Below are 15,942 nucleotides of genomic sequence, written 5' to 3'. Positions count from 1 at the left end.
CTTTCTATTTCTAATTACCATTTTATTTAAATATATTAAAAACAGATCCGCCGTTTTGTTTTTCTTTTTCAGTTTAGTTCTGACGCCTATTTCTTCGCTTTCACGACGTGCGTCTGCTTCTCCTCCGACTCCTACTCTTGTACATACGACAATCGCACCCCGGTATTTACTATTTTTGTTATTATTATTATTATTATTATGCAGATTAATTATAAAACTTTAGGAGGATTAGATGATTATAAAGTAATGATTACTGTAATAAGAGTTTTATTTATAGTCCTGTACACTTGCATGTCATCGTAATAAGAAAATAAATTAAATCCAAACATTTCTTCATTATTTCTGATGATAATTTTATTTTTATTTTTAAAGTGATTATTAAAGTAAGTTTTTTCAAGATATACACACTACATCATAAATGTAATTGATGCACCCAAATTCATTCCAGCGGTCCAATCTCTACACCAGATACATTTACCGTTTAAAATTGGATTTACTTAATTCACGTAACTTTTAAATACTAATATGTCTATACTCATCCCGATTCGCATCTTGACTAAATTAAGCATATTTTCTTTTAACGTACCTTTTTTTTTCTTAACAACAAACTATAGCATAACAACAATTTTACTTTAATACCAAAATTAAATATTTAAAATAGTAAAATAAATAATATTGATTAAATATATCTCTAAATCAATCATAAAATATCTAAACTTATTTCAAATGCTAGTTATAAAATTAGACAAATTGAATAGTTTTAACATATTTCAAATCCAACAAAATAAAGTAATTAATTATAAAACATAATGTAATGTTTTAACATTAAGTAAATAATAAATAATATAGTAAAACAAACAATTAAAGATATGGATTAAGCGTTTTCCAATAAAAATTGTCAAACTCGTCAAACTAGGTAAGTATCATAATATTTTGGACTTCGAATCTACTACATATTTAATCATATATGTGAATTTAATTTAATTGAGGTAAATGGATAATAAATTACTTATATATATATATATACACACACAAGGAGTCAGATTCGTTCAAATCTCTCATCACTCCGACAACGTGAATAATTTTTTGTGAGTACGTATAATGTTCAAATCCAAATCCAATTGTCATATCAACAAATTCTTACTTAGTCTTCCAAAAACTTTGATTGCCAAATCTATAAATCCTCAAAACCTAAAACACTACATATTAATCTGAAGGCAGAAAAAAAATCAAATCGATATCAAATATTTAAAAAATTACTATATTTCTCTTTATTAAGGACCAAAAAATTACTCAACTTTTTGTTGTATTTTTTAAAAGCATTCTTTTGCTTTTCACTTGATATTAAATATATTTAAATTGTTTTTTAGAAATTATATGTGAATCACAATAGCTAATCTGATTTATAACTTCAATTTTATACAAATGATATTTATTTTATAATAATAATAATAATAATAATAATGGTACTGTGAGGATGAAGAGGAAACTCTAGTTCTTATAGGCTCCATAATTATGTTGCATAGACATCATAAATATATCACCGAATATCAACAATGCCATGATGGTTAAAAAGAGAGTAATAACCACGCCATTTCATCTAGTGACATCCACTGTACGAGGTATTTATAGATTATTGGTGGGTCATAGAACTGTTTGCACTAAAAATATTCAATTAAGAATACATAAATAATTCATCTTTTTGTTTCATTATGCCTCTGCCAAACCATTGCTACCCGAGTATATATATAGTAAATGGTATAAGGTGTAGTGGGTGGAGGCAATCGTAGAACAATTATGATGTAGGGTCACAGAACGTGTATTTTTAATCCCCATATCTAATGTGAATCATTGGGTACTGCCTACTGGGACTATTGGAATTAGTTTGACGGGAAACATTTGATACTTTGAAGCCAAGTGCTGTATCTTTGAAGCATTTATATCTGTCACTGATTACCATACTTAGCTTGCACATCAAGCCTCCATCATTTCATTTCTTAATCACAAGTTATTTTTCTCATGTTTATAATGGGGTTGTACGTCAAGTATTTAGTGTGTTTAGCCTGTTTTTTTTCATTTCTTCCAATGTGCTGTGCTGATAATTGATGGATTAAAAGTTTGATCTATCATAGCTTATTATGAAAAGAAAAAAAAAATCTTAAAATTTTTATTCCAACCTATAACACACATATTATAATTTATAAACTTATTCCATGTCTCATTCCATATCTACATATACATAAACACACGTTTATGTAACAGTAGTTTTAATGTGCATACACTGACATATTTAATTTGCACTTTGTCGTGCACTACTCTATTGATCCGTTTGCATGTATCACAGATGCAAAACAAAGTAAAAAACAATTGATAAAGGAAGATGAAATGGTGGTTGCTTAATCAAAGGTAATATTATGTTTAGATTAAATTACTGAGTCTTACGAATTCCGTTTAAGGAATTAATAAATTTTTACTAAAAATTATGTTTAGAAATAATGAGATAAATGTCTTTTCAAGTTTTTAATTAAAGAAATATTTTTAATTCATAGTCTTTCGAGGAATTATGAATTGTTCAGGTGAATACTCTTTAGATGGAAAAAAGAAGTCCAAGTGTACGAACTCTGAAAGCTTCAACACCTGCTTGTTTTTATAGTAGTATTATTGAAACGCTTTCAATTGCTCTAAATAGTTTAATGGAGACTCAAATAAAAAAAGGGTAGCAGTTGATGAATCATAAGCACAAAATACACATTATAATATATTCACAATTATTAATAACTTGTTAAAAGGAGAAGGGCAGTTAACATCAGTGGTTGAAAGTTGAAACCAGATGCGTTTGTCATATATGAATTGCTACTCTTGAATTAGGAGAACACAAGTATGGGTCAGTAGATGATAGACAGTGTCCAAATTAAAAATAAACCAATCATAACAAGAAAATGGTTTACAATCTCAACCAAATAAGAAGTGACTCCGGCTATTGAATTTCAGTAAAACGTATTGCTGAAGTGTGCAGAATCTAGATTGTTTGGGCAAAAATTGACTAAATAAAGAGGACTAAAAAATAAGCTACGTTTGTTAGAGAAAAGTAAGAGCACATGACAGCAAAAGAGAAAATAAGAGATTACAAGAAGCCGGAACTGCTACTGATAATTCATTTCCGCATATGATCTTAAGTCAATTGGATTTAAATCAAGGGACTTGATCATTTTCTACTTAATTTAATACAACGTAAACATCACACGGACAAGAAAGAGACCTGTCAACTTCTACAAACAAGCAAAACCGCACATAAATCTATAAAAGACAAGACACGTACCAAAAGCTAAAACTTGGAAAAACTCCTCTTTTTGCGTAATATACATTAGTGTCGAGCTTAAACTTGAATTTGATAGTCGATATTCAAACACTCTGTTAGAGAGAGTAATCCGGTATACTTGGTAGCTAGACAACAAAAGCGCGAGTCCATGTAGTAGGAATGCAGCACTCAACAAGTAATATTGTGGTGCATTTACCTACTCAGAATAAATTTGAAGAGGATAACGCTAACTAATTCATCAAGACTTGATAAGTGGACCGCATTTAAACTTACCCAAAGAAATCTTATACGACATCCTCAAAACTAAAATTCAAACTCAAGTGCTGCATATTTCATGCTTGCATTTCGTAGGTTGATTAAGTAATACATTTATTTAATAAATAATGCTTTCTCCTGTGCTCGTAAAGGTGCATCCTATGCACTTCCTAGAACGAAAGGTTAAGATAATTAAATTAACATTTTTAATATTTATTTTTATTGTAATTTTTTTAAGATCTTTGAAAATTTTTGTTAACGCAAATAGATCCTCTTCAATCTTTGATTGTCGGTATTGATTGGTGAATGAGTTAACATATTCATTAATTAAATATTAATTTTATTAATATAAAAATATGTATTAAATATTTTTTCTAATTTTTTATTTTTGTGTTAATTTGAAGGCTGATCCATTAACTTATTGGTTTACCAATCTGTTTTTTATTTTTATTTTTTAACTTGTTTGTCTACCTTAATTTAGTTCATCTTAGTAAAAATCATCTTCAATATTTGATTGGTGAATGAGTTAACACTTTCACACAATAATTTAGTTATAATCTTAGTAAAAAATTATCTCGCATGAAAGTAGGAATATCAAAGTGAGTCAAGTTTTACGGGTTGACTCACCTGACCCACCAAAAATAGGGCCAGGTTGAATATTTTATGTTTACCAACCTGCCTAGTTTGCAAATTACAGTAAATAGCCCATTAGACCCGTTTTTTTTATTTTTAGAGAATAAAAAATTATTTATTAATTAAATATTATTTTTATTAATATAAAAATTATTTATAAATATTTATTAATTTTTGTATTAATTTTAGGTGGCCTGATTTATTAACTCATTAGCGCACTAACTTTATTAAATTTTTTTAACTTGCTAGCTTGCCCTTAAACGCGTTGGACTAGAAAATTTAGCTAATTTTCTAAAATGAGACATGGTGAACTAACTCACTCTGACACTCTTACACAAAAGTATTTATCACTTTATTTTATCTTATATTCTTTTTTCAACTATTGGTTGTTGACAAGAATATATTTATTAATAATTTTGTTCTTTTCTAATTCAAACTCTTTTAAAGTGAAGTTTTCATAAATTAAAAACTTAAAATCCTTAACAAATTTAAATTTTTTGACATTCTCAATTGCATCTTGGTAGAGATGACAAGAACTTAGTCAGTGTAATACATTTGGAAGTACATTCTTAACAACTTCTCTCATTGCACCACCATCATTAATAACCACTACTTTAGGGTGCTTACCAAACATAACTTCATCTAAATGTAAATTATCAACTTGTGTCTTATATGTATCATTCATCTTATGATTTTAAAATAGTAAGTGGACATAATGAATAAAGTTAACCAATGGTTGTAAGATTTTGCAAAGGTCACAACCTTCTATGTTGAAGTCTTGTTATCTAGGTGAACTTGAAACTTAACTTTGCAATTAGTTTGAGTCATAGACTTGTGTTCTCTAACTCAGTCCACTCATTTGAGATGTTTCTTTTATCCCTTAGGCTCTTTTTATTACAAACCAAATGTCGCATGATAATACTACCTCTAGAATCACGATCAATATCATTCTTTCTAATAATAAATCTATGGTATTTTACATAATTTTGATAAAATCCACATGTATCAGAGTCGTATACATAATCAAGATTAAATATATATTCAGTTGTTAACTTATTTAATTTTTTTGTAAACATTAACTTCAATGTCATTGTTAACTTCAACGTTCTTCACACAATTATATGCTATAATAACATATTTTCTTCCAATGTTATAACCATTATTATTTTTAGTAAAAGTCAAATTTAAATTTGTTATATTATCCAAATTAATGCAATATTCATCATCATTTGTCATTTTTAATTACGTGCAAAGATATTGGTCACAATAATATAACATATTACATTTTAAAATTAAAATAAATCAATTTTAATTAACAATTTAAATACAAATTAATATATATGTTCATGAAACAATTTTATTACAAGTGAAAGAATCTATTGCGAAGTTGATATACTTTTTATGTAATTTTTAATAGAATAAGTAAAGTAATAATTGAAAAAATATAACAAAACTTAAAATTTATTATATAACATTTGTATTAGAAGGAGGTACATCAAGAAAAAGTAAGAAAAGAAAATCTAACAATAAATCTTTTAACAAATTATTAAAAAGAATATTTGCACAACAAAATTTCTAACATCATAATAGCATCTTAATCTAAGGTTTATTTATTTATTGTGAACCATACCCTTCTTTTTTTTTTATATATATCAAGAAAAATAAAGGATTAATTGCACTTTTGTTTCTCTAACTATTGTGTTTATTTAATTTTAATCCATCAATTTTTAATTACATGATTTTAGTCTTTCTATTTTTTAAATTTAGCAAATTTCATCCTACCACTAAATTATTATCCATTTTTTAATAGAAATTGTATAATTTTCTTCTTGCTCTATGTGCTTTTGGTCTTTATTTTATTTTATTTTCCTAATTTTTAATTGTGTGATTTTAGTCCTCCATATCTTCTTAATTTAACAAATTTAGTTCCTCAATTATTGTATTTCTTTTTTCTCTTGACCCTTTAACTGAACTCTCCTATTGTTGACAGAGTTTCACCATTGCATCCCCTCTGTTACCTCTCTAACCTCCCTCCTTTAATTCTTTTTTATTGTCTCATTTCTCTTCTTCAAAATCATTTATGTTCTCTTCTATGTCACCTCCATCCACCCTTCCTCCTATTCCTTTTTCTTAAAAACACAAACTTTAAACAAAAATTTGAGTCTTATCTTTGTTTTGAAGGGGGTCATATGCTTGTATAAGTCTACAATTTGACTTATTTTAAGAGAGAGGAAGGGTATTAATAAAGATCTCCCATTAGGCATCATCGATGCTTCCCTTCGTTGGTTCATGTTAACACAGTAAATGAATGTTTCATTGGTGTCTCCATTAAAAGTTAGAACTAAAACTTGAGTGACTAAAATTAAACTTACATGATAGATAAGAGACTAAAAGTGAAAAGAGGAATAAGATCATACAGTTTTTGTTAAAAATTGAATAGTAATTTAATATAAGAATGAAATTTGCTAAATTAAAAAAATATGCGTGCAATTAAAAATTAGAGGGCTAAAATCGAACAAACACGATAGTTGGGAGATCAAAAGTGCAATTTAGCCAAAAATAAATTATCCTATATTTTGTTGAAGTAATTTATATAAATGGACCAAAAAGATAAAAGTCAGATATTAGTATAATTTTTTAAGTAATAAATAAACTATGGGGAACTACCTACCCTTCTCAAATCTAAATATATTGTTGTCTTCCATAATTGTTTGAAATAATTTCACATGGTTGTAAAGTCAATCTTTTTTTTTGAACAACTTTAGCATCAATGTATCTTGACAAGAAAGACATAATTCATTGTGAACTCCTTCTGCCAAATAAAGCATATTTTGAATTTTATTCCATTCACTAGCTCAGTATAGACCATGATATTCTTTATAAAATATACTCTGTTGTACAAAGAAGTAGATTTGTTTTCCATCATCTTGTCTTTAAGACTTTGTTTAAGAATTAGTTTTGTGGGAGAAAGAAAGGGAAGAAAAAGACTTATTTGATGATAATTCTCGTTTAAAGGATTTTTAGATGGGAGAGAAATATTTTACAAACACTCTTAAGTCCATGCTTTTAAACTTTGTTTAGGAGTTAGTGTTTTGGGGGGGAAAAAGAAGAAGTCTTATGTGATAATAATTTTTGTTTAGGAGTTTTTAAATGAAAAACCCTCATAAGCCTATGTTTTTAAATTCTTATAATCTATGAGATTTTTTATTATCCATTATTCGTTCTTTCTTCTCTTATCCTTCAAATTATTTTTCTCTTTTTTTCTTCAAACTTTCAAATAAAACGTTGAATTTCTTCAATGTAAAGAGATTTTAGAGTGAAAAAAATAATTTGAAAAGTAATTGAAGAAAGGAGAATGAATATAACTTAATGAAAAGTCCTTTAAATTGAGATAGCTTAAAAATATGAGATTAGGAGGATTTATAAAATATTTATCTTGCTTTTAAAACTCTTAAACAAAATTTATCGTTAAATAAGTCTTTTTATTCTCTCTCTTTCTCCTAAAAATTAACTCCCACATAAAACTCAAATAAAAATAATATATTTGTTATTTTGCCACCCTATCCATCTAATGAGTTGCTATAAGAATGTTTTAAAAATGTAGAAATTATTTTTAGTTTAAATTTATGAAATATTATTTTATTTTTATTAATGACATGAAAAATAAATAAAAAAACTATTATTTTTGTTTGACAAATATTAGATTATCAACTTACGAGAATATAACTCATATAATGTTGCAATAAGTAATGGTATTGTTATTTAACATGCAATCAAAGGTATATATTTTATAAGATGATTACACTTAACTCCACGTGTAGTTGCAGAGCTAAAGAGTTTTAAGGTGTCGATAAATAAATAAAATATTATTAAAAATCAATTACATTAAAAATAATTTCATTATATTTTTACATAGTGATTAATATGTGGATTTTTTTTTGTAATAATTTTTCATTTTAATTTGATGTATTATTTTTTATTATTACAATTAAGTATGTTTATCATTTTTTTCTACACAACTCTTACATGGTTGTTGTTTATCCAAATAATTAAAGATTTATATATTATGTATTTGAGATAAGAATAATTGAAATATTATGTATTTGGTACTCAAATTTTATTCCCTATCTTATGACATTTTTTTAATATGCTCCTTAAACTAATGCTTAAAGTTATAATTTATTATTTTACCTTTTATTTTAATATAATTCCTCATTTATCACTTCTTTTAATATTAATCTAGTTATTTTAATTTATTAATAAACATTTAATATTTAAAAAAAACATTTGATTGTTAAACAAAAATTATAAGTGATGAATTTTAATTAAAAAAATCTAAAACATAGTTACCGAAAGTAATTTTTTTCTAGAAATTATAAATTTATATAACCTTGTCTTTTATGTTAGTTTTCAGCAAACACTAACCAATGCTTTAAGAAATCAAAAGTAAATTTTTTGTCCAAAAATATTTTTAATGCATTTCTTTTCATAATTTTTAATGTAACTCAACATAATTTTAATAAAAATATATATTTTTAAAATTTTTCACCTATGCCCTTGAGATTCTGGTTAATAATACCCTTATTTTATAGTTATGAAATGACTTAATAAATCAAATTTTATATATAATTTTGTGAGTATAAATTCTTAAATGAAAATATTTTTAAGAGTATTTTCAAATAAGAGAGTTTTTGGGATTAGTTATTTTTTTATAATACTAAGTATTTTTTAAATTATGTATTTGTTTTTAAATTAATATCAATGTAAAATTTATATTTTTATAATTTATTTTTCAATTTTATTTAAATATAAAATATTTATATATATGTTTGGACCAACGGGCTGGCCCGTGGTTCCCACGGTAAATAGCATGAGGACGAGACAATAGCCCCAAACAAAAAAAAACAAAAAAGGGACTAGGATGGGGCGAGACACTTGCTGTTGCTTAACGAACCGAGTCGGTTGGAGTTAACCTTCTTATGGTACGCTGTTAAAACTGAAACTGGGAAACATGCAAGCGTCATCCATCTGTGTAGCCAAGTTTTCAGTTGGCGTGAAGGCGCAGCACCCAACAGTGAAGAAAGAGTCCATGGCGGAGTCCACCATCCCCAAGTGGGCCCAAAAGACCGTTAGTTTACCTCCTCTCAGACGCGGCTGCCATCTCGTCACTTCCAAGGTCCCTGTCCTTATGCTATTCCCATTTCCTTATCTTTTTCATTCATTCGTTTTCGCTAAACCCTAACCATTCCTTTCTGGCTTTGCCTCCCTATCAGATTGTCAAAGAAATCGAGCATGACCTCTCTGGATTCAAGTGCGGCCTCGCTCATCTCTTCTGTGAGTATATGCACATATAAATGTATGTATATGATTTGTTTCTAATTTGGAGTTCGATGATTTCAACTTGGAATTTGTGACAGTGCAACACACGAGTGCTTCTCTCACCATTAATGAGAATTACGACTCTGATGTTCGCGATGATACTGAAACCTTCCTCAATCGGATAGTTCCCGAGGTTTCTTTCTATTACCAATACTAATTACTCCTTCGAATTTTAAATTTATTAAATTTCCGGGTTTTGTGTGTGCTGCAGGGGTCATCTGCGCCTTGGAAGCATACTCTAGAGGGTTAGTAATTTTGTTTTATTCACTAAACTTGTTATCGTTTTCTCGGTTTTTAAATAATATGGATATCATTTAGCTTCAATAATTTTATTCTTTTAATTATTATTATTCTATTTTATGTATTCAATGATAAGACCAAGTAATTAGAAGAAAATTATCTGCCGAAATTCTAATGGAAGATTATGTGCTACGATATTTGACTAATTGCTTTTGTTGTAACACTTGCATCATAAGCCATTTACTAAGCATAATGCTTCTGACTTGTGTTAGTTTTCTAAATACAGTTTGCATTTTTCTCTCCTCTAATGTATTGTACTTTGCATCCGTGACAACTGGCAATATTATTTGGATTTGAAATTTCGCAGGCCCAGATGACATGCCGGCTCATATTAAATCATCGATGTTTGGTTGTGCACTCACGTGAGAAATACTTCCATGCCTCAGTTTGATTTATTGTTATGATGAAAAGTTTTGTTTATGTTATCATCTACTAACTGACATATTGTATTTTTAGGATACCGATTACAAATGGAAAGCTTAACATGGGGACATGGCAGGTAAAAAATTCAATTTTGTAATGATATACCCAAAATCTGTGTGTGTGAGAGGGGTTTCCCTTAAAGTGCTGGGTTAAAGTGCACTTGGATGAGCAATAATTTTTCACAGCTCTTTTGGAATTTTTTTTCGAACTCATCCATGGATAATCCAGTTTCTGACCAATTCTTATTAGAATCGTGGCCCTGAAGTCAATGGCTGCCCATGTTTATCTTATGTATTTGCAATTCAAGGAGTTGAATCAATCCTTTCATTATTGTTAGTGTTTCAAAAGTTGTTGCTTCAGTAATTCACCATTAATGCCATATCCCAAGGGATTGATAGATATATTTCACAAGGACTGATACATGATACACTAATTGTGTTTAGGAAAAATCTTTAATTATTTCACAAACTTGAAATCTCACAATGCTTTCCTTCAGGATCGGTAATTCTCACACTATGTATCTGAAGTTTCTCAATCATTGTATTGGATTTTATCTATTTTGATTTGGAAGAGTGCATTTCCTTCATTATACCTGAACTTGGGACTAAGTTCATGTGAACCATAAGGTTTATCAGTAAAAATCCAAAAGGACAAAGTTATAGATTTTGACTATGAGTAACTAGCTAAGCATTCCATTCACTATCTCTTGTAAGAACAGGGTGAAAAACTGATTTTCTTGGGGGTTGAATGTCAAAAATATTAGTAATGGCAACTGTATTTTTAATAAGCTTATGAAATTCTGTGCTCTGAAGGATGAGGAAATGAAGTATGAAATTTCATATTGTGTGCTGGGGGTTTTTCTCAATAAAATTAATCCTTATTAATTGAAAAACAGAACTTTAATATGGTAGTGTTTAGTTAACAATATTTTATGATAGAATCTGTGATAATGGAGTTGGCATGGTTGACATGAAGAACTGTTAGTTACGCTTTGCAGATGTTAGCACTACATTTACTATGAGATTGTGACACATTTTGAGAAAAAAACACCTTAGGTTGGATTAATATAACATCAAAATTAATAATATATTTCTTCCTCTCTTATGTTAAAGGGTATATGGCTTTGTGAGCATCGGGATCATCCTACCTCACGAAGAGTTGTTGTCACTCTAAATGGAATATAAGGTGCCAAGTGTGTTTGCTTTACTTCATCTTCGTGACTATGTTCAAGAGAAACTCAATTTGTAATTTTTAGCAGGATATGTTCGAGACAAACCTATTTTGCCTATGTAATTTGAGCACCTTGATATGTACGCAACTGCGAATAGCGTTATGCCTATATATAATTTAATGCATATAAACATTCTGAATAATTATTTTCTATTTTGTTTTGGGGGTAGGGTTACAACATTCCGAATAGTTAATATTTATACGTGTTTCCTACCAAGGTCTGGGAATTGATAAACAGTGCTATAGATTTTAGGCATTGATCAAACTGTGAGTAATGTTATTATCCCGTGAATGCTTCACAAATGCATATAAAACAATATTATAATTTAAAATGATTAAAGATGGACAAGGACTTACTCAACCTTAAATACTAGCTCAAGGAAGAGGATTGTTTTAGATAAGAGGCATTCTAGCGATATATTTAGTTAATGTGAAACATATCAATATGCATCCTTTCACACTTTGGACTAGATATTTAGAATGTAAAAGTTGGCAAAATTAGACATCCCAACATTAATTTTGAAGAAAGATAATCTACTATTTTCTGTCGATCATAAGGAGCGCTGGCCTTGTTTTAACTTCTCTCCCATCATAGATCCTTCATTTCATAGAGGCGATTATGTTCCTTTTTTCAGTAAGTTATGCATTCTGCCATATAACCTATGGTAATGGTCAAATGTTGTCTAGTTCGTTGGCAATTTTTTTTTTCTCACGTTTTCCGTAGCCACTGTTCAACTTGCATGTGAACATCATAGGGTTAGCGTATCCTTATACGAGTGTATTTTGTGTTAGATTTAGGTGGATTTCGAGTAGAGCATAAGAGACAGACAGGCATGGCACCAAAAATTGACGAGTGATTGATGTGAAGAAGGAAATGTAGTACAGACCTAAGAATGATTACATAAATTTAAACTCAGTTTAGCGTCATATGTAAATCTATATCTTTTCAGATGTAGTTTTGTATTCTTTCATAAAAAGTGAAAAATATCATTCCACTGAATCAGAAGCTCGTGAAAAATAAAGATAGAGCACTCAAGACTCGACACAAAGACAAATTGTGAAAAGGAAACAAGCAATTCTTAGCTTCCCGAGTTTAACATGATCTACAACCAGGAGAGTGCTGAAAGATCTTCACAAGATCATCAATGCTTGGAATCTTCTTCTTCACAGAACTTGGAGTACTTCTCTGAATCCATCAAGTTGTTTAGCTCACCACTCTCACTCATCTCAACCTTAATTATCCATCCATCTTCATAAGGGCTTGAGTTGACCTATATACCAAGAAACGTAGGACAACATAAAAACACGTGTTTGATAAAACATTCAATGCGATCCTTCAGCATTACACAAGCCTAATGATAAAACAATTTATAGGGTATAAAGAAAGTATAGAAAGGAGAAAAAATAGTTAAAACACTAGGACACTAAAACTCACCAAAGCCGGAGAGCTGTTAAGCTCTTCATTGACTTCAACCACTTTTCCTGAAACAGGAGAGTTAATATCACTAGTAGCCTTCACACTTTCAACTGCACCAAAACTACCTCCTTGTGTTACTTTCACTCCCACTTCTGGCAATTCAACATATACAACATCACCCAAATGATCTTGGGCATGATCCGTTATCCCAACGGTTGCGGAATTTCCATCAACTTTTACCCACTCATGAGAATCAGCATACTTCAAATCTTTAACAACTGGAGGTTTAACACAGAAGAAGTCAAAAAGGCAACTAAATGTCAGTGAAATAAATATCTTTAAGCAAAGTGTTCTTTTTTACATTTTGAAGCCAATATGTAGATTAACTTCTGTAAATGTTAGTTGCAATAGACAACCAATCATTTCCACATCCTACATGTTCAAATGGACATTTCACATTTAGCATATAATTGAGATGTGAATATGCAATGAATTAGATAACCATTTATTTTTAAAACTAAATAAGCACACAGTAGGTATTTTCAATCAGGTATGCCAATGCTGAGATAATCTCCATCCTACAAATTATAGTTTTAGTTACTTTTTTTTCTTAAGTGTTTGCAATATTGGTGATCCACTGAACCAAGAGTTTGATTTTACATAAATTTTAACATATTAAGGTCCAATGTAATGTACCTGATGTTAGTTCAGGACAGAACAAAATTTAAGCAACTTAAAGACCCCATCAGATCTGGGATAGTTTTGAAGGCTTGTTTGGTTTCAAGGAGAAGAATTACTTTTGAGCAGAATGTATTTTGGAAAAATTACTTCAAAACAATGGGTTGAGTTTAATTAGTCTGTCCACCCAGCCAATTAGGATTGATGAGTATTATTTTGATTAGGTAAAATTTGAATTATAACTCAATGAGCAGAAATTGACAAAAGTATGTAAAAAATGCATTTTACCAAAAAGTAATAATTTATTACTTTATCCCTAATATGCATGCAAGTTAAATTTGATGAAATTTACTTTGAAAAGCCAAAACAAGTTTGACACCAAAAAGTTGTTTTCCACCAGATATCCAAATATGCACCAGAAAACGAGAAAAGCATTTCCCTCTGAAGTAATATTTAAATCTTCAATATCGAAAATGTAACAAACAGCATAGCTACAACCCAAAATTCAAACTTTCGGTAACAAAACTCTCTGAAAATGCATACAAACATGAAACATTTTCAATTTTAATTTTGAAATTTATCATAGTTTCCCTTTACATATTCAATGTTTCGAAAACCAAAATCCTTTCTACCTTCTGTCACTATCCATTACCAGCTCCATCATATCATTCTTCCTAGATTCCCATCGCAGTCCATTCAGTAGGGAGGACCACCTCTATTCATACCACTCTCATTTTAACATGAGTTGGGGAATTTAATTTCTAGAAGTATATTTAATACTTTTTAAAATTTAAATTTTAAAAGTGTTTTACAAATGACTTTGAGAATTTAATTTCTAAAAAGTATAAAATTACTTTTGAAATTTAATTTCTAAAACAGATTTACAAATGACGTTCGAAATTTAATTTTCAAAAATGATTTACAATTGGCATGGAAAAAATAATTTCTTTTAACAGGTCACTGGTAATATAGGCCATTAAGAACCTATAGCACTAAAATAGGTTAGAACCACTAATAAAAATTTGGTTGGACACAGGACATTTTTAACCCTATTTTTGTGGTGGGTGGGTGATGCACTTTCCCCTACCTACCACCGCTTAGAAGGCTACTTGGCATTAAAATATAAAGATATAAATGAAAAGGTGGAAAGAGCAGATGTCAACAAGGCTATTGGATTAAGAGATGGGCCATTCATGGCTCAACCCAAGCTACATGTTAGTACTATGATGTATGTTATACATAAGAAAGCCCACGAAGAAATGTGAATTTTCAATCCAGAATAGACCCCAGATTTAAAATGGAACATTCAAGGATATGGATCAAGATTCACAGCATAGATTTCATTTAAACCATACACATGACATGACAAACAACTCAATTGTAAGTGATCGGTAAACAAAACATGAAAAACAGATTATAGAAAGAAGCAGATGGAGATTACCATTCGAAAAGCCTCTGTGGAAGATAGAGATCCTGAGGTAGGACGCAGCTCTTGAAGCCCACAACTGCCTGCAAGCCATCTCTCTCTCTCTCTCTCTCTCTCTCTCTCTCTCTCTCTCTCTCTCTCTCTCTCTCCCCTTCTCCCTCGCTATGTTATGTGTGCTGTTGAACACTTAACATTTGTACTAACACCATTTATTTATAAATATTGAGGCGGTTGGTGAAAGTTCTTTGTTTTAATTATTCTTTTAAAAAATATCTATTTTTGGTTAGGAAAAATATGTTATATTTTCTCAATACGAAGGATTTTTTTTCCCTGTTTTTATAACTGTTCATAATCACGTATATATGTGTGTTCTTTGTTCGCATTATTTATTTTGTCATATCTATTTTATAAATTTTTCTATCATATTAAATACATTTTTAAGTATTTAATTGAAATACATTAATAATATAATTTTGTTATACTATTGTTTGATATAGATTGTCATGTAATTAAAAAAATGTTAATTTTTGTAATAATTATTTTAAAAATTATATTTATAGTCTTTTAATTAGTTGTTAGCATAAAAAATATTACATTAATAATGTATTAAAATTATTTTTATTAGTTATTTAATACAAAAATTTGTAACTATTTCAATTAATATTTAAATTTATTTAATTAACATTAAGTATAATAAATATTTGCATATACATATTGTCACTAAAATAATATTTTATTAATTAAGTTTTAAGAATTTTAAAATAATATATATATATATATATATTCATCTTAATTTATATATTTTTTAAATTACAATATTTCACATTAGATTGTGTAAATTTAATTATCATCAAATATTTAAGTTTATATCAAGTTCAATAA

General features: G+C 28.8%; 2 protein-coding genes across 5 annotated transcripts; one reads left to right on the top strand and one right to left on the bottom strand.

Annotated features, from left to right (window-relative positions):
- The first annotated feature begins 9,107 nt into the window (after nt 1–9,107).
- LOC113857936 (UPF0047 protein YjbQ-like) lies at nt 9,108–12,467 on the top strand. Of its 4 annotated transcripts, none has more exons than XM_027490267.1 (8): nt 9,108–9,383; nt 9,481–9,541; nt 9,625–9,719; nt 9,798–9,831; nt 10,194–10,248; nt 10,343–10,385; nt 11,422–11,494; nt 12,332–12,467. In XM_027490267.1, exons 1-7 carry the CDS (start codon nt 9,219–9,221, stop codon nt 11,491–11,493), a joined length of 525 nt encoding a protein of 174 aa, XP_027346068.1. In that variant the 5' UTR covers nt 9,108–9,218; the 3' UTR covers nt 11,494; nt 12,332–12,467. The 4 variants fall into 4 exon arrangements, with proteins under 4 accessions (XP_027346068.1, XP_027346069.1, XP_027346067.1 ...); XM_027490268.1 differs by lacking the exon at nt 12,332–12,467 and adding an exon at nt 11,568–11,804; XM_027490266.1 differs by lacking the exon at nt 12,332–12,467 and having other exon boundaries at nt 11,422–11,804.
- On the bottom strand, nt 12,378–15,239 carry LOC113857938 (glycine cleavage system H protein 2, mitochondrial). The gene is made up of 3 exons (XM_027490270.1): nt 15,076–15,239; nt 12,975–13,234; nt 12,378–12,810 (listed from the first exon to the last, which is right to left on the bottom strand). Exons 1-3 carry the CDS (start codon nt 15,152–15,154, stop codon nt 12,682–12,684), a joined length of 468 nt encoding a protein of 155 aa, XP_027346071.1. The 5' UTR covers nt 15,155–15,239; the 3' UTR covers nt 12,378–12,681.
- Between the last annotated feature and the right edge of the window lie 703 nt (nt 15,240–15,942).

This window comes from Abrus precatorius, unplaced genomic scaffold, assembly GCF_003935025.1.
Source record: "Abrus precatorius isolate BTA unplaced genomic scaffold, Abrus_2018 Scaffold2, whole genome shotgun sequence".
In the NCBI taxonomy this organism is placed as follows: domain Eukaryota; kingdom Viridiplantae; phylum Streptophyta; class Magnoliopsida; order Fabales; family Fabaceae; genus Abrus; species Abrus precatorius.
The sequence above is the reverse complement of the archived record's forward strand: the minus strand, read 5'-3'. Positions and strand labels throughout refer to the sequence as shown.

Bases quoted from the DNA above. Each gene is read 5' to 3' on its own strand.
- LOC113857938 (XM_027490270.1), bottom strand. From the start codon at position 15,154: ATGGCTTGCAGGCAGTTGTGGGCTTCAAGAGCTGCGTCCTACCTCAGG. The intron at 13,235-15,075 runs GTAATCTCCATC...TTAAACCTCCAG, and splicing joins CCACAGAGGCTTTTCGAATG to TTGTTAAAGATTTGAAGTAT. The intron at 12,811-12,974 runs GTGAGTTTTAGT...CTTGGTATATAG, and splicing joins TTAACAGCTCTCCGGCTTTG to GTCAACTCAAGCCCTTATGA.
- LOC113857936 (XM_027490267.1), top strand. From the start codon at position 9,219: ATGCAAGCGTCATCCATCTGTGTAGCCAAGTTTTCAGTTGGCGTGAAG. The intron at 9,542-9,624 runs GTGAGTATATGC...AATTTGTGACAG, and splicing joins CGGCCTCGCTCATCTCTTCT to TGCAACACACGAGTGCTTCT. The intron at 10,249-10,342 runs GTGAGAAATACT...TTGTATTTTTAG, and splicing joins ATGTTTGGTTGTGCACTCAC to GATACCGATTACAAATGGAA.